The sequence below is a fragment of the Phocoena phocoena genome, chromosome 7 (genome assembly GCF_963924675.1).
Source record: "Phocoena phocoena chromosome 7, mPhoPho1.1, whole genome shotgun sequence".
Taxonomy (NCBI): domain Eukaryota; kingdom Metazoa; phylum Chordata; class Mammalia; order Artiodactyla; family Phocoenidae; genus Phocoena; species Phocoena phocoena.
Genome location: NC_089225.1, coordinates 53,713,351 through 53,739,113, shown reverse-complemented (window position 1 = coordinate 53,739,113; position 25,763 = coordinate 53,713,351). Strand labels below are relative to the sequence as shown.

At 38.3% G+C, this 25,763-nt stretch overlaps 1 protein-coding gene and 1 non-coding gene across 2 annotated transcripts in view; both read right to left on the bottom strand.

Moving 5' to 3' along the window:
* The window catches only part of GORASP2 (golgi reassembly stacking protein 2), a 29,239-nt gene extending 12,348 nt beyond the window's left edge, over window positions 1–16,891 (bottom strand). The window contains exons 1-5 of the mRNA XM_065880623.1: window positions 16,660–16,891; window positions 4,446–4,526; window positions 2,481–2,684; window positions 1,474–1,560; window positions 563–693 (exon numbers count right to left, since the gene is read on the bottom strand). Of these exons, the coding sequence (XP_065736695.1) occupies window positions 563–693; window positions 1,474–1,560; window positions 2,481–2,684; window positions 4,446–4,526; window positions 16,660–16,722 (566 nt within the window). The 5' untranslated portion in view covers window positions 16,723–16,891. The remainder of the gene's footprint in view (window positions 1–562; window positions 694–1,473; window positions 1,561–2,480; window positions 2,685–4,445; window positions 4,527–16,659) is intronic.
* On the bottom strand, window positions 1,899–1,971 carry TRNAG-CCC (transfer RNA glycine (anticodon CCC)). Its single transcript has one exon. It is a non-coding gene; the product is annotated as a tRNA-Gly (tRNA).
* Window positions 16,892–25,763: the final 8,872 nt, after the last annotated feature.

Sequence of the window (25,763 nt, the reverse complement as noted above, 5' to 3'; positions counted from 1 at the left end):
AAGATACCATATTAAGTCAGCATGCTTTGCTTTGGTCTGGCCTTTTGAAATTAGGGAACTGACTTGATGAACAGTCCCAGAAAACTGATTTTATAAAGTTTGCTTTTATGCTTGGCTTGATCCTCTTTCTAAATTGCTTTTTATTGCTGTTGCAATTTTGTCTAACTTTTGGTTAAAATCAGCCTGTCCATTTCTAAAAGGTAACAGTTTCCACAAAGTGCTAAGAAATTTCCCCAGCAGCTACAGAAAGTTATACTGTATTGTCCCACTGCTGAGGAGGGAATTTTAGGAAAATAAAATAAAACTGAAAACTATTTTAATAAAATAACAAAACAAGTTTGTTAGATCAGAAAGAAAAGGACTGGGTATGTGTACCATGCTCAATAAATATGTGCTTTAAAAATATGAATTATTGGATTCAATATTCTAGGTCAGCTCTTTCCTTTTCTCAAGAGAAGTCTTACAATAAACCAATAACTTGTTTCAAAATAAAAACAATGTTTACAACACATCTGACTGGTAAATTTAAGTAGTCATAACTTAGTCTAAAAAATGACCTTACCTGCCTTCTCCACCCCATGCAGAATTTGGTGTAATAATCACTTCTCGACAGTTATCAGTGTCTGTATTATACACATAAAGTTTCAATGGTTTTGCTTCATGTGTTTCAATAAGGCTGAACAGATCTTCAGACTGCAAAAGCATTACAGGAGAAAAATGTTTTTGTTACTGAACTTTAGAATAGTAGGTCTCGAACCTGACTAATATCTAAAACAACAAAAACCTAAAACAAACAAACAAAAAACACACCTAAAACAACAAGAATGAAAAAAACGACATACACAAAAACCAGATTCTGGGCCCTGCTGCTGGACATAAAAATCATTTCTTAAAACCAATACTCCAAACGAGGTTTAATTCAATATATTACCTATCTACACAATGCAAGGCCTCATGTCCAGTTCTGTAAGACCTAGTCAGCAATTTTAGTAAAAGTCTTCTATACCCAAATTCTACATATTCTGCTTACTATCCATTATTAAGACCTGGTTCTCTGGGCACCTTATTTTTTCTCTCATTTGTGATTTAGCAATATATACTTCCACTAGCTAACAGACAAGGAAAAGGATCCAGCTAATACAGCTAAGCCAATTTTGTTACCTTAGAAAGGAGAAGAGAAAAGGAAATCAATAATCAAGACGAGGATTCAATTTAATCTTGAGGTACAAGATATTTCTAATATATACCATACACAAAATCTGTGCAATTGCCACAGAGTGTATTTTTTCGTCACAGCTGTACCTAGTAAGACACCTCCCAGATTTCTGTTTAACACCCTGGAGCGTAAGCTATCTTGATCAGCAAAGACCTAAATTTCAACTTTAAATGTGAAGTGTGCAAATATACTTCTGAATTTAACCATTAATGAGAAAATGTTAAATAATTGTTAGTATTAATAAACAAACGAATTACCTCATTCATGACCATATCTGCTCCAATGATATAATCACTATGAGGTCTAAGACCTGCCAGTGCTGCAGGAGAATTTGATTCCACTTCCTAGGATGACACAAAAACAACCCCCCCATCAAATTATTGCATATAAAATAATCTTCCAAATTGTATAGTTCAGTCCTTAATTATAGTAATTTAACCCCCCCTGTATTTTTCTTGTTAGAGATGTCAGATCAGAAACTATAGGATATATATATATTTAATCTCCCAAGCATTAAACAACCCACAATATTTAACAAATATTTAAAACATTTCTGTAGCTATTTGCTTTATTTTATTTTTTAATATTTATTTATTTATTTAGCTGCGCCAGGTCTTAGTTGCAGCACTTGGGATTTTCGTTGCGGCATGCGGGATCTTTAGTTGCGGCACGTGGGATCTAGCTCCCTGACCAGGGATCGAACCCGGGCCCCCTGCATTGGGAATGCAGAGTCTTAACCACTGGACCACCAGGGAAGTTCCTGTAGCTATTTGCTTTAAAATACCTTCTTCTAATGGATAAATCATTAAAAAATAGTTCTTGGGCTTCCCTGGTGGCGCAGTGGTTGAGAGTCTGCCTGCCGATGCAGGGGACACGGGTTCGTGCCCCGGTCTGGGAAGATCCCACATGCCGCGGAGCGGCTGGGCCCGTGAGCCATGGCCGCTGAGCCTGCGCATCTGGAGCCTCTGTTCCACAACGGGAGAGGCTACAACAGTGAGAGGCCCCCGTACCGCAAAAAAAAAAAAAAAAAAAAAAAAAAGAAAAAAAGAAAAATAGTTCTTAGGCATCATATTTGCTTCTCTTCCTCAAGTTGTTTTTCCTTTTCACTAATCCATATTTTAAAAGCAATCAATTCTGATTTTCAGAAACTAAATATAGCCTAATAATACCCCTACAATCTCACCAAATTGGAGAAAACCACTATTAAAACACCTTTCTATACTGTTTCTTAAACTGCAAGTAACAATTCACAGTTGATACCTACCAACACATGCCAAACGTTTTCATTTGCCCCATCAAAGCTGCAGAAACGAATGCTCACTCCCAACAAGCCCTGGCCACCCCACATGTTACTTGGTGTGACTGAGGTCTCTCGCAGCTCCAGTGTTTTACTACTGTAGATAAGCATTTTTACAGGCTTTTCAACATTTGCTTTCAGTAGATCCTTAAGAGTATCATTGTCTTTATTCTGTAAACACATAGAAATTTTTCTTAATAAAAAACATTTACTTAACAGTAAAAATCTAATGTTAATTATCTTACCTTAAGCATCCCATGGCCCTACTGGAATAATATTATTAACATAAATAAAACATTCAATAGGTGGAGGTTTCATTAACATTCAAATACTCCTCAAAGTAAAAGAATGTCAAGAAATTAAGAATTTATGTTAGTGTAACAGAGCAGGACCCTATGGGGCCTTCCTGTGACAGGCCTTTCCCCCTATCCTCTGCTGTAGTACCTCTCTGAAGTACCCACATAATAGTATCTCATGCATATTTCCTGAGTTTTTCAAATACTAAAAACCACCACCAAAAGGAAGAAATTAACTACGTGAAGATCATGAGCAGGTAGCCTCCAGACCTACTGGTGGCTAAGGATTGATCAACATTAACCAGGGAATTGTGCATGAGCTGATCACATACCATGGGACACCCCTCCCCTCCCCTTGCCTTTAAAAATGCTTTGTTGAAACCCTTCGGGGAGTTCAGGTTTTTCTGAACATGAGCCACTCATTCTCCTTGCTTGGCCCTGCAATAAACCTTTCTCTGCTCCAGACTCTGACATTTCGGTACTGTCTGGCCCCACTGTGCATCAGGCACATGAACTTGTGTTCAAATAACATTAGGAACAACTCCATAGCTGACTATGTAATTACAGAATTTGCAAGCTAACATTATTTGAAATGATCCAGGGCTTCAATGATAAAAAACCAAAATAGTCCACAAGAAGACATATTACTAACAGAGTTGGTATGACTTTGATTTTAAAAATCTAAAACATCTGCTAGAGTTGAAGTTTAACTTTAGACTCTACTCCTACATATACACTTTATTTACTACAAACTGGCAGGAAAAGAAAACGGAAACAGCATGTTAAATATTTCATTACTGTTGTGAAAAAATAAGACTGTTGTGAAAAAATAAACTGTTGTGAAAAAATAAACCAACAAAGCAGCCATTGTCATAAGAATTTCCTTTACTGAAATTATAGTTTCCTTCCTATTGGATTTTACTACATGTAAACTGAAAGCAACTTATAAAAAGTGGGTTTTTGTTGTTGTTGTTGTTTTTGCGGTATGCGGGCCTCTCACTGTTGTGCCCTCTCCCGTTGCGGAGCACAGGCTCCGGACGCGCAGGCTCAGCGGCCGTGGCTCACGGGCCCAGCCGCTCCGCGGCATGTGGGATCTTCCCGGACCGGGGCACGAACCCGTGTCCCCTGCATCGGCAGGTGGACTCTCAACCACTGCGCCACCAGGGAAGCCCAGAGAAAGTGGTTTTAATTGTGCACTTCTGGAACACATCTCTGTATAGTTTTGTAACATTATTTCTGTTGATATATCAGGGAATTGAGCAACAAGAAAACTGACAAGTTACTTGAGAATGAGTCTTTACTAATCCATTTGCCAATAACCTACAAAAGTCTGACATCTTTGAAAAAGCAAAAGAGCAACAAAACCACATCTTTCTGCTTAAAAAAATTAAATATTTAACATATAAAGTAAAAGTCTCCAGTGATTTTCTTCTCCTAAGATTATCACTGGAGTGTGAGGTATAGTATTCTATATTTGACATTCTCATGTTTACTAACACAGGGTTATTTTATTGGTATCATACTCTAAATAATGTTTGTAACCAATGAATAAATATCCATCCCAGATAATTTGAAAAATTCCATTTTCAAAAGATTACAAAATACCATAGGCATAACTATAAAAAGCTGAACTTACTAATCTCGAACCATTAATAGAAACAATAAAGTCAAAGAATGGCTCCAGTCCAGCTCTATGTCCTGGGGAATTTTCTTGTACCTGTAAAAACAAAAATGCCAAAAATGAAAAATGCAAAGCTTAATTATGAATCAAAAGCTAAATTTTAATACCCATCACTTTTCAGTAAAAATAGATTAATTTCATTGATACAGGTACCCACTAGTTCTCTTATTTCTCTTTATCTCCCAGATAATGTCCCTGCAGCTCCCTAAATTCTACTCATTCTTTAAATTCATCTCGTACATGAGGTTTTTCCTCTATGGTTCTATTTCACACCACTTTCTGCTTTTTGGGGGGTGGGGGACAATCCTCCCAGCATTTAGCACATGGCATAGCAGACAGTTAATCATTACAACTGAGTGGCAAATTCAAATTAATTTATTCTACTTATTACATGACTACTACTAGCAAGGCACTATTCAATTACAAAACTAATGTAGGAACATAGCCACTGTTATCAAGACATTTATAACCTGTTGAGGAACAGGCAAGAAGAAGGAGAGATGGAGGACACAGACCTCTAATAGCTGTAATACAAGCCCAAAGATGTTAATGGTTATAATGGAGGTACAAAGTTCTAAGGGGAAGATTAAATCTGACTGAAGAAGTCTCACAGAAAAAAAAATGACATTTGAATTGTGCTTTAAAAGGGGGTAGAACTTTCAAAGGTGCAGATGGATAAGGGGATGAGAAAAAACATTTGAAAGTTAAAGACATAATATGAGTAAAAACCCAGGGGGAGCCTGAAAAATGAGGATCATAATATAGTATACCTAGAGCCAACAGGGTGGTATGGGATAGAAATGAATTACATGCAACATTTTGTATGAATCAGCAGTTTTCAGGGTGTAAAGATCCATGGCTTTCCTCAGATTCTCAAAAGGTTTCTCCTCAACCCAAATAAAGTGTTAAAACCATGGATTTTGTGCAATTCTTTTATTTTACAGGTGAAGAAACCATCTTATGACTTGCCTATGGTCTTACAGCTGGGTAGTGGTAGAGGTGAAACTCAAAAGTATATAACTATTAGTCCATTAAGAAGGCTGGAAGGAAAGAATGGAGCTAGACTTACAGAGGATTTTACATTGAAGATTAAGATTACCTAGTTTCTCAACAACTCAAATGTTTAGCATCCCCAATTTGAAATGGATTAAAATAAACTATTAAATTTCCTAAATTTGCAGTAATATAAATATTGGTAGCTAGTTATGGTAGTAATATGACAAAAGAGCAAAAAGTTAATACAGAACATTTTGCATTTCCTCTAAAATATTTTCATAACGTTTTAAGGAATTTTTATTCTGCTTGATGTTACTAAATACGGTCGAAACTATCCCATGAAAAGAGTTTGCATTGATATTTGTAGGCTGAACTTATACAATAGTCTAAACAGCTCTAATAGTCAATTCTGAGGCTAATGCAAGTAACAGATCCACATCCATCCATACATCAATCTGTAGCTATTCACACAGTAACAAATCATTTTAATGCTTTCAAAATGGAACCCAAATTGTTCCCAGAATATGTCCCTCTTATATCAGACTTCTTGGATTAATGAGACTTGATCTTGGATTAATGATACATTCATTACTATTTGGATTAATGTTACCTTTCATTCATTTAAAGCCAAATTATACTATCATTGCCTCTGAAGAAGTAAAACTAGATTTTCTTCATTTGTCACAGTAAGGAATAGTTAGTTGTCCATTATAAAGATAGCTCAATGTTTAACTTGCTAAAACTGTTTGACCTTGTTTTATGTAAAATTTCCTGCAAATGTGGGATTAAATCATTTTTGTAAATTAAACGAGTTAAATATCAAAGGGACTTATTATTTAAAGGTGTTGGCTCGCTAATAAAAATAATCAGTATATACTGTTTATTTTCTTTATACTCAGTTTTCTTAAATGGGGGCTATTTTATATTCCAAAATGGCAGATAGATTTCTCCTCAAATGGCAACTCTGAAAGGAAAATGGTGGCTGCCTGGAGCTATTATGAGAAGAAAAGAGACGTCAAGTCACAGCTAGCTGGCAAAAAAAGTCATAATACTCTAGGTGTAAGATGCCTGCCTATTAGGTTCCTATCAATTAGGTTCGAAATGCCTGAGGTGTAAAAAGAGAATAATTAGCACAGACCCTAGGAGCCCCCTCAGAAGGGAACTTCTCATTTAACGGGGTCCACATCTAATCATCTAATTCTCTGACTGGAAATGTTTCCAAATGACCATTTTATCTAGAAACCAACTAGTCCATTGATCAATTTCAGACTTCTCCACTGAGGCTGCCAACACTTCACCTTTTAGTTAAAAAGGGCTAAAGGCAATACTTTTGTAATATCACCACAAACCAAGAAAGGTGATCCCACACACTGATTCTTATCATGCCACCCTCCAAGTATCAAGTTTTACCACTATTTGTTTGAAATGGAAAGTTTCCAATACCATTAGAATTGTTCTTCCCCATAACTCTAAAAAGATTTAATAGCTAAATTTGGATTCTAAAATAAATAAATAAATAATCCTTTCTCTATTTTCTATTTTCATTTGCTAGAAACATCGATATCTCTGTTTCTAATGGACCCTGAAATTAATTTCTTTCCTAAATTTATTTACATCATTAGTACCAGCACAATTCTGGCATCTAGGTATCTTAATTACTACTAGGAAGCCAGCAGAGGGAGCCCTAGAAAATGCTCTCTTTGACCCTAATTCATTTAAAGAAAATTTCCTATATTTCATAGCATGGAAAATAAATTCTACTACACCACAAATTAAACATCCACAAAGGTAAGTTCCTCTGGCAGTATTACCCACTGACAAGAATCTCTTAGGCACCTAATCTCTCAAGCATCAGATTACCACTTCAATACTTTGTTCCCTATGAGGTCTCATGATTGTTGATTCGTCTGTTTCCTTCAAACCATCTTAATTTAAAAAAAGAAAAAACATATATGCCCGGCTCCATGGGCTATTTTATTATTGGGCCAAATATCACAGCAATTTAAGATGAACAGATTAACTTTGAAAGTTTAATAATTAAGATTTTACATGGGGCTTCCCTGGTGGCGCAGTGGTTGAGAGTCTGCCTGCCGATGAAGGGGACATGGGTTCGTGCCCCGGTCCGGGAAGGTCCCACATGCCGCGGAGCGGCTGGGCCCGTGAGCCATGGCCGTTGAGCCTGCGCGTCCGGAGCCTGTGCTCCGCAATGGGAGAGGCCACAACAGTGAGACGCCAGTGTACCGCAAAAAAAAAAAAAAATGTACAGTGAAAAGAATAGAATTTTAGAGCCAAACTGACTTGATTTTGAGTCATGGTTTGCCTACTTATTAGCTTTTTGAGCTTGGGAAAGTTTATCTTCCTGGGCCTCAATCTTCTCATCTGCAAGGAAGAGAAAATGCCAGCTACTTTACGAGAATATTGTAGAGACTGAATGAATTTAAGTTCATAAAATGCCTAGTGAAGTCTCTGACATATGATAGGAGTCCTACAAATCTTAAACTCCTCTTCCTAACTCCACAATCACCACCTGAGGGCAAAACTTTATAACCAATTAATTCCTGGACACTACATTATTTTTCTAACCATGTATTAATTATCTCTCACCTCTTAAACAAAAAAAGAGAAAAAGACATAGAACGTCAGTCAGCTAGGAAGAGGAGATAAATCATTTTAAAAAATGTTGTCTCTCAAAAATCAATTCTATATGGACGTCAGATCTAAAGGTCAAATGTAAAACAATAAAGCTTTTAGAGAAAAACATAGAATATCTTTGAGATCATCAAGTATGAACACTTTTCTTTTTTTTGGCCACGCTGCATGGCATGCGGGATGGGATCTTAGTTCCCTGACCAGGGATCAAATCCGTGCCTCCTGCACTGGAAGAGCCTTAACCACTGGACCGCCAGGAAGTCCCAAGACTTCTTAAACTGAACACAAAAAGCTAACCATAAATTTTTTAAAAACTGATAAACTTTACTAAAACTATGAACTTCTGCTCATCAAAAGACACAATTAAGGGAGTGAAATGATACAACATAATATCCAACAAAGGAACTGTATTCAGAACAAATTCAGAATTACTGCAAATCATTAAGGAGAGTGAAACCACAATGAGATACCACTTCACATTCACAAAACCTGCTAAAGTAAAAAAGACAACAACAAGGATTGGCAAGGATGTGGAGAAACTGGAACCCTCATACTAAAATGGTGCAGCCTCTGTGGAAAACAGTTTTGCAGATCCTCAAAATGTCAAACAGAGAGTTATTGTATGACCCAGCAATTCCATTCCTAGGTATATAACCAGAAGAAATGAAAACATGGCCATGTAAAAACTTATACACAAATTTCATAGCTGCTGGAAAGTGGAAATGTCCTTCAACTGATGAATGGATAAACAAAATGTGGTACACTTATAGAATGGAATATTATTTGGCAATAAAAAGGAATTAAGTATTGATATATGCTACAACATGAGTGAACCTTGAAAACATTACGCTAAGTGAAAGAAGCCAGTCGCAAAGACCATATATTGTATGATTCCATTTATATGAAATGTCCAGAATAGGCAAATCCATAGAAAGTAGATTAGTGGTGACCAGGGGCTGGGAGAAGGAGGAAAAGGGAGCAACTGCTAATGGGTAGGGAGTTTATTTCTAGGGTGATAAAAAGGTCCTGGATGGCTGCACAGCTTGGTGAATATACTAAACAACCAATGAACTGTAAACTTTAAAAGACTGAATTTAATGGTATGTAAATTACATTTCAATAAAGCTGTTTAAAAAAGAAGACAGACAACGAAATGGAGAAAAGGCTGTAGCAGACACTAAACAAAAGAGGATGCTGAAGTGGTCAATAAATATGAAAATGTGGTCGACTTCAACAGTCATCAGGAAATGCAAATTAAAACCACAATGGGATACCACTACACACCTATCAGAATGGCCAAGATGAAAAAGGGAAAAAGTAAGTGTTATGAAGATATGGAATAATCAGAAACCTTAATTGCTGCTAGTGGGAATGTACGTTAGTAAGCTATTTGGCAATATCTATACTAAAATACACACATCGTTGCAAATATTCCACTATTTAGTATACCCAGTAGGAATGGGAATACATATGTTCTCCAAAGGCATACATAATGTAACATTCATAGCAGCACTATCTGTAACAGCCCCAAGCTAGACTGGAGGAGTTCAAGGCTTACCTGTTAAAACATTCTCTTCACATGTTTTATCAAAATAAATCAAAGAGCATGTTCTCCTGATTCTGACCCAATGCTGTAACTTGTGACATATGAAGAAATTTGAAATAAAATTCTAATGCTAATTAAATGAAATAAAAACCCATCACTACATCATAGCTTCCTAGAAAAGATCTGCATGTTAGAAAAATGATGCTGAAAGAAACTGGTCTGCTTCAGAAGAAACTAAAACTCTGACAACATGCCATCTCATTTTATACTCTTCAAATACCAACTCGGGTATTTGTTTCTTAGGGAAAGAAAACTTGCTGTGTGATCTCAGGCAATAATCTTTCTGTGCTCCTTTTCCTTAGCTGTAAAGTGAGGAGGCTGACTAGATAGTCTCTAAGATTGAATGACTCACCATGAAAGAAGTCTGTTGTTAAGCTATCTATAGATTTTACAGTGTAGATCAAACCCAACAAGATCATTTTTAATTATACAGACTGTAGGTCATTTTAGTTCAGGTGTTTAGTAACACTGTGGCAAAGCAATGAAAAGGACACTGGCACTCACCTATGTTTTAAAATACAGATGTAAAATTTCCTCAAAAATGAGGATCTTTAAAAATTAACAGGGACATTTATAAAATTAATGGGTCAGATTTGATCCAAAACTTAAACAGCAGTGACGTACAGGGTTAGGTACATGGACAAAAAGTAGCTGCCGAATGACTAATTAAATGGAAATATTAATTAAAATGTTTACAACAAGTATATTTTAAGCAGTATTGGCACTATAATAGTTGTTCTCAACAGGTGACACAATAACGTAAATGCTAATAATAATGGTAACAGCTAACATTTATTGAGTTTTTATCATATTCCAGATGCTATGTTAAGTGCTTTACATGGAATATGCCATTTAATCCTCAGAATAACCAATGAAGTAGACAGCATTTTTTAATAAAGAAATTTAATGTGCTCGATTTTTTTCAAAATATTTTCATGTATACTATCTAATGTGGTTTTTAGTAAAAAAAACAAAATCAAAAACAAAAGGTGGAGGAGGCACTACTCTTATCCCCACTTTTCAGATAAAAAGAATGAAGCTCAAAGAAGTCAAAGGTTTGCCCAAGGGAAGACAATGAAGTGATGGAGTGACACTAGAATCTAGTGATTCACAAGGGTGGTCTCCAGTGGTCTACTATGATAGTCTCTCAATGTATCCATGTCCACAAGATGACAAGGTTCCTTACTACGGATAATGTGCTTACATGATCCCTCACTGATGCTTAAAAAAACAAACACACAAGCAAAACCCAAAAAACCCCAGCATTATTCTCTTCATGCTGTAGTAAATTGATATGCGATGCCAAGAAGACCTATACAGTCTCTCAAAGTAACTACTTTGTTTTTGCATATGTTGTTTGGAAAAAAGTCATCTTACTTGATAATCACAACTCCCAAGGCAATCTACAGTCAGATTCTAAAGCACATATCAAATCTTTATGGATATTTTCTAGTTTAGATTGTTAACTGCTTTTTTATTAGTAAATCAATCAATATAATCCTTTTGGTAGAATATTAAATGAATGTACTGATATTAGTGGTTATTCTAAGTTCAATTCTTCTGAAAATTTCAGGGGAATTATTAAAAAGCCCTGTCAGTATCTGACCCAGAAAGGCACTGAAGCCAGTTCTGTGCACTCTACTACTTACTGACCAGAGACAGAAACCATAATTACCCACCAAGAGCAGGTCTCCCCAAATGAGGATCCTGAAGATCCATACATTAAAGCACACTTCATCACAAAAATATATAAGGGTATACAAACAACATGACACTATTAATTTGTTCGAGGCTTATTAATATCAGTTAAAGTTTATGTCTAATTATACTGACAATTCCTAAAAGTGTCCTAAGGTTCACAAACATTGTATTTCATGGCATTAATAAAACATTCATTCATAATAAAATGAAGTATTTTGATTCCTACATTTGAAAGCAATATCAAAGAATGTGTATTAAACAATTTCACAGCCTTTTATTAGAAGAGATCAATTTTGGGAGCAGGTTAGAATCTTCAAATGGTGTTTATAAAGCTTTTTCAATTATAACTTTATATTTGGAAAACATCAAATAACCCAACTATTTTCTTTTTATACCCACTGTTTCAGAATGAGTGAGAAGATAAGGGATAATAGTGAGATTTTTATGTTTTTCAAATGGGGGCATGAGTTTAAAAAGTTAGAGAAACACTGGGTTAGAATAAAAAAAATTATGACTATCAAATAATGGGATTTCACTTTCTCAGAACAAGTACCAAGTTGAAATCTTGCAGGATTTCATGTAGATTACTTAGGTTCCATTAAAAAAAGAGCACATCTAGGGACTTCCCTGGTGGCACAGTGGTTAAGAATCCACCTGCCAATGCAGGGGACATGGGTTCGAGCCCTAGTCTGGGAAGATCCCACATGCCACAGAGCAACTAAGCCCGTGCACCATAACTACTGAGCCTGTGCTCCAGAGCCCATGAGCCACAACTACTGAAGCCCGCACGCTTAGAGCCTGTGCTCCACAACAAGAGAAGCACCGCAATGAGAAGCCCGCACACCGCAACAAAGAGTAGTCCCCACTCACCGCAACTAGAGAAAGCCTGTGCGCAGCAGCAAAGACCCAAACACAGCCAAAAATAAAATTAACTAATTAATCAATTAATTTTTTTAAAAAGTATAGGCAACTCTTTAAAAAAAAGAAAAAGAGCACATCTATATAATAGTAGATACGGTCTAGGTATTCTGTTTTCTACAGAAATAATTCCACTTACTCTCACTTTCTCCTCTAAGGAGAGTACCTAATGCTGCCCAGTCTGCAGCAAATGGCTCAGAAGATAAAAGCCTGTTATTACACTGGAGACACAATTCATCTCAATGGCCTTTCCTTCAAAACATCCATCATCTCAAAATCTCTCTCAGAGGAAATTATAAGGAACAGTGAACATGACATTTTCCATATCCCCATACTGGTGTGAACACTGGTTCCAGAATGTCCTCAGATACCCTCCATTTCAAAGAATATTAAGTGTAGAGTGGAATTAATTTGAATATTTTAATTTAGAAACATCTTATAATGGGCATCCATGAGGCAACTCCAAAAACGTAATTTTGAAAATGGTCTTGTTGGGTTTACTTGATAATTAATAGAAAATCTAGACAAGAATTCCGTATTCAACATACTGCAACTGTAGTAACCTCTAACCAAACTGAGAAGTCCTGGCTAACATTTCTCCTGCCTTATGTTAGGATTAGAGAATGGGAATAAAAGTGGTATGCATGGTGAATGCGGAACCTGACCCAATGCATAAGGGAATCAGAAATACAACGTTCTTTTTCTTTTTCTTTTCTTTTTTGGCCATGCCCTGCGGCTTGTGGAATCCTAGTTCCCCAACCATGGATCCAACCTGTGCCCCCTGCAGAGGAGGCAAGGAATCCCAACCACTGGATGGCCAGGGAATTCCCTATAATGTTATTTTCAAAAGAAAGCTTCTGAACAAATTTTAAAATCTTTCACTAGGAGTCCACTTTCAAAAAATAATTTTTATAACTATATTTTTTGTAAATATACAAATATTTCATAGTCACTGTGAAAATTTGGGGTAATATATTAAAATTTAAAAGGAATAAAAATGTCACCATCCACCAATAATCATTTTAATATCCTGGCTTATTACGTTTCCATTTTATTTCCCTAGGCACTCAAATGTACATGCACACACACAGAGGCATACCTGTGACCACAGAGTGTTTTGAAACATAATTTTCACTGAATGCACAGAATTCCAATCTGTAGTTAGGCCTTGATTTATTTAACAATTCCTCATTTGTTGGATATTTAGGTTGTAAAGCCAACATCCTATGATAACTTTTGGCCATATTGTACTTGATTATATCATATTACTCAAAATCTTTGTGAAACATGGCTAAAGGGCAATGGTAGGCACAGGGAAAAAAAAGACGAGGAAAAATACTTCAACAGTATTTACCTTTAGATGGCAGGATTACAGGTAATTTAGGTTTTTTGTTATACTTTCTGAACTTATCCAAATGCTCTCTAATGAACACGTGCCGATAATCAGAAAACAATGTAGTAATTTACTAAAATGAAGACCAATGTTTATATAAAGACATTACAATTCAATAATATGGGAAAATACATTTTAAGTGAAAACGAAAGGTAGGATTTAAGGTTGTAGATATGTATTTGTAACAGCAAAAGACTAGAAAAACTAAATGTCTAACACCAGGAGGTGGTACTTAACCAAACTATGGTATAAAAGACTTACTATGGAGCTAGGTGAAGGCAAGAGGCAAATCTCTGTGCGCTGCTATGGAAAGACAGACAAGACACTTTGCCAAAAAAGACGACCAGGTTGTTTAACCATATGTAGCATGTTATTCTAACAGTTACAAAAGGAAACAAAAAGAAACAGTGAAAGGTTGGGGGTGGTGGCAGATTCTTTTACACTCATAAAACATTTCTGAAAGGATACATAAACTATGATACATAAACTATGTTGGTTACTTCTAGGGTGAGTATGGGGAGTTGGGTATATAATATGATCACAAAATGAAAATGTGCATTAATACGTAATAGATAAAAAGGTAAGTACACTGTTCATAGCAGAAAATCTGGAAACATTTCAAGGTTGTCCCCTAAATATTTTTTAAAGCAGAATCTAACAATGGATATGAAAAAATAACAGAGGAAACATAAAGGTCAATCTCTGAATTGTAGGAATACAATTTAAAAATAACAGTAATAAAATAGCAGTGTATATGGGTGTCACTATAAATTGGTATTTCAAAACAATCATACAAGTTTTTATCACTAGCAAGGAAATGGCCAGGGAATTGTTAAAGAAAACTAACTTCTAATTAAATCATTCTAGAACTTGTTAAACATGGGTGATTTTATTCCATGATTATCCTGCCATATTTACTCAGGTTTACAAGCTCAGTAATCCAGAGATGAAATATACAACCATAATTTAGGCAATAACAAATGAAAAGAAAATTTTTGTATGTTGAGATTTAACAGAGTACTTTTCCCCTCTAAAAACAAAGATAAAGAAACCAATTACAGAATCAGGGCAGAGTGGGTTAGGAACTCAGAAACATTTTTAAAAATTCTCCTAAACTAGATGATCATTACTATTTTAAAGCTCCCTCTAATAAAATTCAAATGAAAAAAGAATTATTTCATCTTTTGCAACATTTATGCTCCAGATGCAGACTGGAAACTAAGGTTGTCCCTAGTGCTTCTAAAAATCGTATTTATAGAATAACAGCATCTGCACTACTGAATATGTATGAGTGCTGATTTTCGGAGGTGCACCTATGTAAAGAAATACACTTCAACTTGTTTAACAACGAACGTAGTCATTAACAAAAGTCAACAGAAGTCACTGAACTGGAATCCTTTTGATATGTACACCTTTCTTACAGACTTTTAACACTCATTAATACTGTGCTTTACCTAGCGCGTAATTATAAAAATATCACGAATCCCCAAGGATTCATGGCCACAATCAGCAACTGTGAGAATCAGCTAGTAATACTGGATAACATACTGCAAAGCACTCAGAATCAAACCAGAGAATAGAGAAAGTACCGCCACTAACTTTAACTTCACATCTGGGATCTGACAATTCTCCTTCCATTTCCCCTATCAGTGTGGCACTTGGGGGTTGGTTTAGCTAAAGAGAACAGGAAGGTATTATGGTTTATTTATAGATTCCCTTTATTTTCTGGGAAAATCATCCTTTCCCACCAAGCGTATGGCTTCAAGAGGGATTTTTAGCAGAGTGGAGAGACAATTAGACGTGATAATCCTGAAGATCAGAAAGGTGATTGATAACGGCCCTAAGAATGCTGTCTCACCTAAAACATGGGACCTAAGGAAGAAGATGACTAGCACCAGGAAGTGCACTTTCCCACTTTCAGTGAAAATGCTCTTGCCTGTGAGGAGCTATCTATTTACACTATATTATGTCCTGAAATGGTGCTACAGATTGGGGCCACTTTGTTGACAGTCCATCATGTTATCACTCAACGCAGGTGTCACAACACACAACCAACACTGCCTCTTTTAAAGACTCCCAGTTCCTTGGGGAAAGGACCACACGCTCCGTAAAACCCAGGCTGTTCATAACTGGGGCTTAGCTAACACCTTTCGAGATACTATGTTTCTCTGCATCCTGGTGACCGAAGTTGCTTTCCTTTATTTACCTGGATTTTTTTTTTTTTTTAAAAAACGTTCCTCTCCATTACCTCTTTTACACTGTGGAGCTAAACCTTAATCTCCACCACACCCTGAGCAGCCTTAGAAAAAAGAGAACGGAAGTTCCCACCGCCAGAAATGTGGTAAGAGCAGGGTTGGGAAGGTCAGGAGCGACACAGGAGAGAGAAAACCACAGTCAAAATCAAGTAGATTTAAGTCCGTCAAACCTACTTCTAGGCCATTTCGTTTTGTTTGCTTAATTGGCCTTTTCGGACACCCGGACAGCGCGGAGGAGAATCAACACCTGCCGTCGCATCCACCGCCTCTAGTCTGCGGGTTCCAGGCTTCCTTTTCTCGGAAAACTCAAATGCTACCTTCACCATCACCTCTTTTGCAGACTGCGCCTGAGCCTTCCCTAACTTTGGGAGCTAAGAATGAAGGAGTGGGGACAGAGAAGGCCGTGAAGAGGAAAGGAGTCAAGGTTGCCCTCTCGCCTGGGCCGCTCCTGGCCAAGTCGCCGGCTGCCTCCTCTGGTCCCGGGTTGTGAGCGGCCTCCTGAGCCGGCCTCGGCCAAAGCAGCGCCCGCGGTCGCCTCTCCTTCGGGAGAGGCCTGGCTGCCCCGGGAAGAAGCCCGTCGGGGCCTCCGCCTCCCCGCGGCCGGGCCCCGCCTCCAGCCCGCCGCCCCCGGGCCGCCGTCGAAGCCCTTACCCGCAGGACGTGGTAGCCTTCCGTGCCCCCGCCTGGGATCTCGACGCTCTGCGAGGAGCCCATGGCGGCGGGCGATCAAGGCGGCCAGGCCGGGCTCCGCGCTTCTCCCCGCCCCCCCCCCGCGCACCGCCCTCTCCGCTCCTCCGCGTAGCACTTGGGACGTGGCACTCGCAGCCTCAGGAGAGCCGGGCCGCACTGCCCGCTGGGAGATCGTCGCCGCGGCAGCCAGGGCCGCTGCGACGCCGCAGACAGCGCCACCTGCCGCGAGCCACCGGGAGGGGTCTGAGCCCGGGAGGCAGGGCTGGAGTGGCCGGGGTCTGAGCCCGGGAGGCAGGGCTGGAGTGGAGGGCGGGGAGAGGCCTATTCGTGCTCGCGAGAGAGCAGAAATACGGTTCATCCAGTCGCTACACCTTACTACGGGTCCCTGGGCTTGTCAAGATTCATCTAGACGCGTTCCCGCTCTACCGAAAGAACGGTCGCTTGACTGTAGCTCCCCCTGGTGGCCAGAGGCCGGGAAGGGGCTCCTGCTGAAAAGAATAGGGGCGGATGCAAACACAGCGAGCTCCCTAATCTCTGGGTTTCTGAACCTCTAGGTCTTGTCCCCAGGTTGCGCAGAGGATCGTGGTAGTGGCTCTCCGTGGGCGGAGTACCGTGTCCGCTCCGCTTAGCTCAGTTTTATAAAGGAAAATATCCTAAAGATTTATGGAGGACCCACCAAAGTTCTCTTTTTGTTTCCCTAATTGTGAGAACAAGATCAGTCTATCACAACCTGAGCGATGCCCTAGTGGGAAACACAGTTGGATGACCTTGGCGTTGCACCGCCTGCTGCTGGGTTCCCCATTCCACTTCCTTTAGGTAGCCAAGTTGTATTCACACTTTTCCTACTCGGTTGCTCCTTTGGTCCCTTCCCTCCAAAATTCCCAGTTATTGCCCAGGGGTCAATTTGGCCATCACTAACGGTGGATCAACCAGATATCAGAACATGTGTATTCTGATGTGAAGCAACGTGAAGTAACTATTATCACCCATGAAGTATGCCAGACCAAAATGTTTAACTTGCTCTTCTCACACCTTTATTTAGATCTTCCAGTTTACAGGAATACAAAGGAGAGAAGAACAAGTAAAATGACTTCATAAGGAAACAACCAGACAAAAATAAAAGAAATGGGCTGTTCTTTAGAACAGCTGGCCAGTTCTTTTCATCAAGTCAGAATAATAAGAAAGGGTCTGGGCTTCCCTGGTGGTGCAGTGGTTGAGAGTCCGCCTGCCGATGCAGGGGACACGGGTTCGTGCCCTGGTCTGGGAAGATCCCACATGCCGCGGAGCGGCTGGGCCAGTGAGCCATGGCCGCTGAGCATGCGCGTCCGGAGCCTGTGCTCCGCAACGCGAGAGGCCACAACAGTGAGAGGTCCTCGTACCGCAGAAAAAAAAAAAAAGGGTCTGTACTGGATTAAAAGAGATATGAAGGACATAACCAGGAGATGAAATGAAAGGTCTTGAGTTGGGGGCTGATTTGGAGATATTAGCTGTAAAGGACATTCTGGGCTCAATTGGGAAAATATGAATACTGAGCGTTTGAAGAAAAGCATTTACTGTCATGGAAAAGTGGAAAGTATTGGCTAAAAAAAAAAGGTTATAAGACAGGATATGTCTGTAAACAATATGAAAACATTTTTGTAAATAAAATATGTGTTAATACATAGTATGTATATGAAGATGTGGTTAGGGTTACAGTGGTGATCCCTGGGTGGTGACAGAGGTGTTTTGTTTCTGCTGGTTCTACATTCTAAAATGCTCATGGACTGCTTTTGTAACAATAAAAGAGTATTTAAAAATAAAAAATCATTTTTCTTTCTTTGCTGTCAATAAACCAATACAAGGTTTTTAGGAGACCTAGTACATACATAAATGAATTCTCCAGTTATTAGGCTCGTCAAGGACAGAGACTGCAGTGGAGTCAGCTCTGTGTTTCTAATACTCAGCAGAGTGCCTGCCAGCTAATTTAATGAATTTGATGCAAATTAATGAATTTGACACAAAGGAATACGTGTAAGAGCTAGGTTTGATGATAATATTCTTGTTCTGCTTGGCAATTATAATCCTCTTCATGGTGGGGTCATAAGCTGTTGCTATGTTGAGTGGTCAAAATTTTTGTTTCCCAGACGTCTAACACGAGCCATGGTTTGCAGAACCCTGGCTGTGGACCTGAAGTAGCCCATGAGCAACTCCAGCCCTTCCTTAGAGCTATAATGTGTCTCAGCCATTTACTTTCTTACCTTCTTGATTTTATTCAAGCTCATCCATACACCTTGGGATGCTCTTTCCTGCATTTTCTACTTCAGAAAATTCTAACTAATCCCTTAAGGCCTATCTCAAATGTTACTTATTTATCCTTAAATTCAGAATGACTCTCTCCTTACTCTGAGTTCCTGGAATAGTTAATTCTTTCATTTCTGGTAGCATCATCATCCTCACAGGCCTGTCTTCCACCATTTATAGTCCATTCGTTCAGGGTGGGGACCATATTTTTCACCTTTATATTCCCAGTTCCTCGTTGAGAGTTGGGAACATGGTAGTATTGTTTGTTGATTTGAATTGAATGTGTGTGATTGAAGAGTTTCCAAACCTTTCCTTTTTCAGGATCAGTTAATAAGTTACCTCTGCTGTTCCTATTTGTGCCTCATCAAAACCTGTGTTACTTCTTTATCAGCAATTGGTGGGGGGGGGGGGTGAGGTGCAAGGCTCACCTGATTTGGGATTGAGACTATGTGATAACCATTGCTCCTGTTTTTCCTGGTGCCACTCATTTTCCTCTTTTACTTGGGAAATATGCTCAGAGGGAAGAGAACAGAATAAATAAAAGAACAACCAACGATGTTGCCAAAGCTAATATAAATTAATATAACATGATGGAGGGGAACACATGGGAAATTATTGTCCAAGTCAGTCTCAGTTGAAGTTGGAATCTGCTGCAGGCAAGTTGGTATTTTGAAATATCACAGGCAGCAGAAAAATGAAGCCCAGCAAAAGCAAATATCTACAGACTTAAAAAAGTCAAATAGGGGCTTCCCTGGTGGCGCAGTGGTTGAGAGTCCGCCTGCTGATGCAGGGGACACGGGTTCGTGCCCTGGTCCAGGAAGATCCCACATGCTGTGGAGCGGCTGGGCCCGTGAGCCATGGCCTCTGAGCCTGCGCGTCCGGAGCCTGTGCTCCGCAACAGGAGAGGCCACAACAGTGAGAGGTCTGAGTACCAAAAAAAAAAAAAAAAAAAAAAAAAAAAGTCAAATAGATGAAATCTATTTTTCTGGAAGAAGAAGCATCTCATACGCAATTTTGTGTGTCTATTCTGGGTTTCATTAATCCTCCAGATTCTTTTGGCTATGCAGGGCCTTTTGTGTTTCTATACAAGTTTTTGAATTATTTGTTCCAATCCTGTGAAAAATGTCTTTGGTATTTTGATAGGGATTGCATTAAATCTGCAGATTGCTTAGGGTAGTATGCTTGTTTTAACAATATTAATTTTTCCAATCCATAAGCACAGTATCTTTTTCCATTTGTTTGTGTCATCTTCAGTTTCTTTCATCAATGTCTTACAGTTTTCCAAGTACAGGTCTTTCACCTTGGTTAGATCCTAGGTTTTGTTTTTTTTTTTTTTTGATTCAATTGTAAATGGGGTTGGTTTCTTAATTTCTCTTTCTGATAGTTTATTGTTGGTGTGTAGAAATGCAACAGATTTCTGTGTTTAATTTTGTATCATGAAATTTTACTGATTTCACTTATTAGTTCTAATACTTTTTTGGTGGTGTCTTTAGGATTTTCTGTATATAGTGTCATGTCGTCTGCAAACAGTGACAATTTTACTTCCTTTCCAATTCAGATTCCTTTTATTTTTTTGTCTGATTGCTGTGGCTAGGACTTCCAATACTATGTGAATAAAAGTGGCAAGAATGGGCATCCTGGTCTTGTTCCTGACCTTAGAGGAAATGCTTTCAGCTTTTCACTGCTAGGTATATTGGCTGTAGGTCTGTCATATATGGCCTTTATTATGTTGAAGTATGTTCCCTCCAAACCCACTTTCTGGAGAGTTTTATCATAAACGGATGTTGAATTTTATCAAAAGCTTTTTCTGCATCTATTGAGATGATCATACGATATTTATTCTTGAATTTGTTAATGTGCTGTTATCATGTTCATTAATTTGTGGATATTGAACCATTCTTGCATCCCTGGGATAAATCCCACTTGATTAGGGTATAGGAGCCTTTTAATTTACTGTTAAATTCGGTTTGCTAATATTTTGTTGAGAATTTTTTCATCTATGTTTATCAGTGATACTGGCCTTTGATTTTCTTTTTTTGTGGTGTCTTTGTCTCGTTTTGGTATCAGGCTGGTGCTGGCCTCACAGAATGAGTTTGAAAGCATTTCTTCCTTTTTAATAATAGTTTGAGAAGGATAGATGTTAACTCTTCTTTAAATGTTTCGTAGAATTCACCCGTGAAGCCATCTGATCCTTGACTTTTGTTTTTTGGGAGTTTTTAAAATTACCAATTCAATTTCATAAGTGGTAATTGGCTTGTTCATGTTTTCTATTTCTTCCTGATTCAGTCTTGGGAGATTATATGTTTCTAAGAATTTAATCATTTCTTTTAGGTAGTCTATTTTATTGGCATATAATTATTCACAGTAATCTTTTATGAGTCTTTTTATTTCTGTGGGGTTGGTTGTAACTTCTCTTTCATTTTTATTTTATTTATTTGGGTCTTTTTTTTATGAGTCTGGTTTATCAATTTTATTTATCTTTTCAGAGAAACAACTCTTGGTTTCACTGATCTTTCCTATTGTTTTTTAGTCTCTATTTCATTTATTTCTGCTCTGATCTTCATTATTTCTTTCCTTTTACTAACTTTGAGTTTGTTTGTTCTTCTTTCTCTAGTTCCCTTAGGTGTAAGGTTGGATTGTTGTTTTGAGATTTTTCTTGTTTCTTGAGACAGTCTTTTATCCCTATAAGCTTCCCTCTTAGAACTGTTTTTGCTGAGTCCCATAGATTTTGGATTGTTGTGTTTCCATTTTCATTTGTCTCTGATTTCTTCAGTGACCCATTGGTTATTTAGTAGCATATTGTCTAGCCTCCAGGTGTTTGTGTCTTTTGCTGTTTTTCTCTTGTAGTTGATTTCTAGTCCCCTAACATTGTGGTTGGAAAAAATGCTTCATATAACTTTATTCTCCTTAAATTTATTGAGCCTTGTTTTGTGGCCTAGCACATGATCTACCGAGCAGAATATTACATGTTGACTTGAAAGGAATGTGTATTCTGCTGCTTTTGGATAAAATGTTATCTGTATATATTCTAATAGCTGTACGTTTTTACACCTCCCCCTCCCACGTTTAATGTTTTTGAGATCACATTTTACATCTTTTTGTTTTGTGTATTCTTTAACTACTTATTGTGGATATAGATGATTTACTTCTTTTGCCTTTAACCTTCCTACTTGCTTTATAGTTGGTTGATCTACTGCCTTTACTGTATGTTTGCCTTTACCAATGAGACTTTTGCTTTTGTAATGTTGATATTTCTAGTAGTACCCTTTTCTTTTCCACTTATAGAGATCCCTTTAACATTTCTTGTAAATCTGGTTTAGTAGTGCTGAACTCTTTCGGCTTTTGCTTGTCTGTAAAGCTCTTTATCTCTCCTCAAATCTGAATGATAGCCTTGCAGCACCAGTGTCCTCATGGTAGAATGAGTTCCCCAAATGGCTGCCACCAGTATCTCTGTTCCTAGGGGAGCCTCAGTTGCCCCCTACCTCTCTGGAGGTCCCCCAAGATCAGTAGATGGTTCTGACCCAGGCACCTTTCAAATTAACACCTCTGTGCTAGGAGTTGGAGTGTGTGAGGTTTTTCATGTGCCGTTTAAGAGTGGAGTCTCTGTTTCCTACAGGCCTCTGGCTCTCCCATACTCAAGCCCCACTGGTCTCCAAAGCAAGACATTCTGGGGGCTTCTCTTCCCAATGCAGGACCCCCACGCTGGGTAGTCTGATGTGGGGCTTGGACCCCTCACTCTCTGGGGAGAAACTCAGCAATTGTGATTATCCTCCCGTTTGTGGGTTGCGTACCTGGGGGTGTGGGTCTCACCTATACTGTGTCTCTGCCCCTCCTATCTGTCTCATTATGGTTTCTCCTTTATATCTTTAGTGGTAGAAAATCTTTCCTGCTGGTCTTCAAGTGATTCTCATAGATCGCCGCTCTGTAAACAGTTGTAATCTTGGTGTGCCTGTGGGAGGAGGTGAGCCCAGGGTCTTCCTACTCTTCCATCTTAGCCACACCTCTCAAGTCCTTTTTTTAAAAAGTGTATTGAAATCTAAGTGGCTGGGAGTAATATTATTCCAGGAAAACTTTGATCTTACTTTAGTACATATAAAATGTCATTTGCAAATATTGATACTTTAGGAACAGTAACATATTACTGATGTAACCAGGGGCCACAAACTCATTTGTTTATGGAGGGAATGAGTTGGGCTGGATACAGGTGGAGGAAGAGAGAGGCTAAGTAACTTGCCTAAATTGAAGCAGCTAGTGTGTCAGAACCAGATGTGGTACCAAAATCTTTGACCATATGTTCAGAAATCCTTCCATTGCACTAATAATTAGAGCACTAACAATTAGAGCACTAATAGTAGCCCTCATCTATTGAATGACAGCCGTATATATCTTACACCCTTAACAGTTTATAAGCATTATCTTTAATCATCAAAATAACTTTGTTAATGAAAGGTGGTAACTTCATTTTTTTAGAAACTGGGATGCAGAGAAGTTAAGTGATTTGCCCAAGATTCCACAGCTAGTAAATGGTAAATCAGAGTTCAAATCCAGACCTATCGATTTCAAAGTTCATGCCCTTTAGCTACACCATGCTACCTCTTCCTGGAATGGAAGTGGAACTAAAGGGTTGTAGCTGAGTTTACATGCTTACCTCTCTTTCCAAGCTGGAGGAGGGAGAATTCAGCCCAGGGCTACATAGGAGAACACTGAAGGTAGCTGCAGGGTTTGTCCTGTTTCATAGTCCTATGTGCAGCAGGATAGGGAAGTTAAACTAGGGACCTCACTATTAACATTTTCAAAACCTCAGAGCTAGCTGGAGAAGCCCTGTTATTGAAGAATACATTTTATTTTATTTTTTTGGCCACGTGGCTAGTGAGGATCTTAGTTCCCTGACCAGGGATTGAACCCGGGCCCTCGTCAGTGAAAGCATAGAGTCCTAACCACTGGACAGCCGGGGAATTCCCATAGAATACATTTTAGAAAAGTTCAGAGACTACATTTAGGTTTTGGTCAGAACATGTTACTGGCAATATTGCTACACTGATGTTTCTAAGATATTGTGAGAAAAAAACCCTCCACTCTGATCAAGCTTCTGGAAACTAACCACACATTTTCAGTAAATACAGCACACTGAGGAACATGTTAAGCAAGCAAACTCCAGACTGTGGGCAACTACAGGACAACAACCTAGTTTCTTCAGCGAATAAAATGCAAGGAAAAAAAAAAGGTAGGGGAGGGAAAACCTATAGATTAAAAAAAAAAAAAAAGACTTAAGAGGTATATAAACAAAACACAATGCGTGGCTCTTGTTTGGCTCCTGATTTGAACAAACTAACTGGAAAGACATTTATAAGACAACCTGGGAAATCTGAACACTGACTAGCTATTTGATAATATTAAAGAATTATTGTCGGGCTTCCCTGGTGGTGTAGTGGTTGGGAGTCCGCCTGCTGATGCAGGGGACATGGGTTCGTGCCCCGGTCCGCGAAGATCCCACATGCCGCGGAGCGGCTGGGCCCGTGAGCCATGGCCGCTGAGCCTGTGCATCCGGAGCCTGTGCTCCGCAACGGGAGAGGCCACAACAGTGAGAGGCCCGTGTAAAAAAAAAAAAAAAAAAGAAAGAATTATTGTAAATTTTTTAGGTAGATTAATAATTATGCTTTTAGAAATACATACAAAATTGTGAGGGCTTTGGGCTTTCCAACTTCCCTGTGTCATTTGTGATATTTTTAGATCTTATTACTTAAAAAATATAACTTTCACTTATTAATTTTTGAATAGGTAATATGCTCATTTGTAACAAGATTCAACAGATAAAAAGAATGAACAGTGAAAACTAAGTCTCCCTTTGACAACTGTGGCCAAGTCACCCAGGAAGTTCCTTTCCCTGGAGGCAACCAATGTGTATCCTGTCGGAATCACTCGATGTAATTTATTTTGATGAAAGTAGTAACAGATCCAACCTAATTTTTCCCCAAATAGTTACTCAGTTGTTTCAAAACTATTTAGTGCATTATTCACATTTTCCCAGAAGAAATATAACTTGAAATACAACCTTTACCAAATACTAAATTCCCAATATATATTTCATTCTATTTTGTATATAATCTTTCTATTTTGTCCCATTGTCTTTTCATGAACCAGTGTCACATTGCATAAATTACTATAGTTTTCCAATATATTTCAATAGCTGGTAGAGTGGTCACTTTATTATTCTTTCTTTTCAGAATTTTCCTTCTATCCTTGCTTGTTTATTTTTCCATATGAACCTGATCAAGGAGTGGCAAACTTTTTCCATAGAAGGCCAGAGAGCAAATATTTTAGGCTTTGCAGCCACTACATCTCTATAGCGATTAGTCATCTCTGCCATTGTATAGTGAAAGCAGCAATCAGCAATAAGTAAGTCAGTGGATGTGCCTGTGTTCCAACAAAACTTTATTTACAAAACCAGGATGCATTAGACTTGGCCCATAGGCTATAGTTTGCTGGCCCCTGAAGTAGACAAACTCATTTGCCTAGTTAAAAAAAATCTTAGTATTTTTACTGGGATCTTGTTAAATATATAGATCAATTAGAGAGAATTAATCTATACCTTTATGATGTTGAGTCTTTCTATCATAGAGTGGAAATGACTATTTGGTTAATGCTCATTTGGTATCCTTCAGTAATATTTAATTTTTCCTATCTATTCAAATATACATTCAGATTTAATATTTTAGTTCTCATTATTAGAACATTAAATGTCTACGTGTTTAGATATTCCTTGACTATTTTCTATATCTATAATT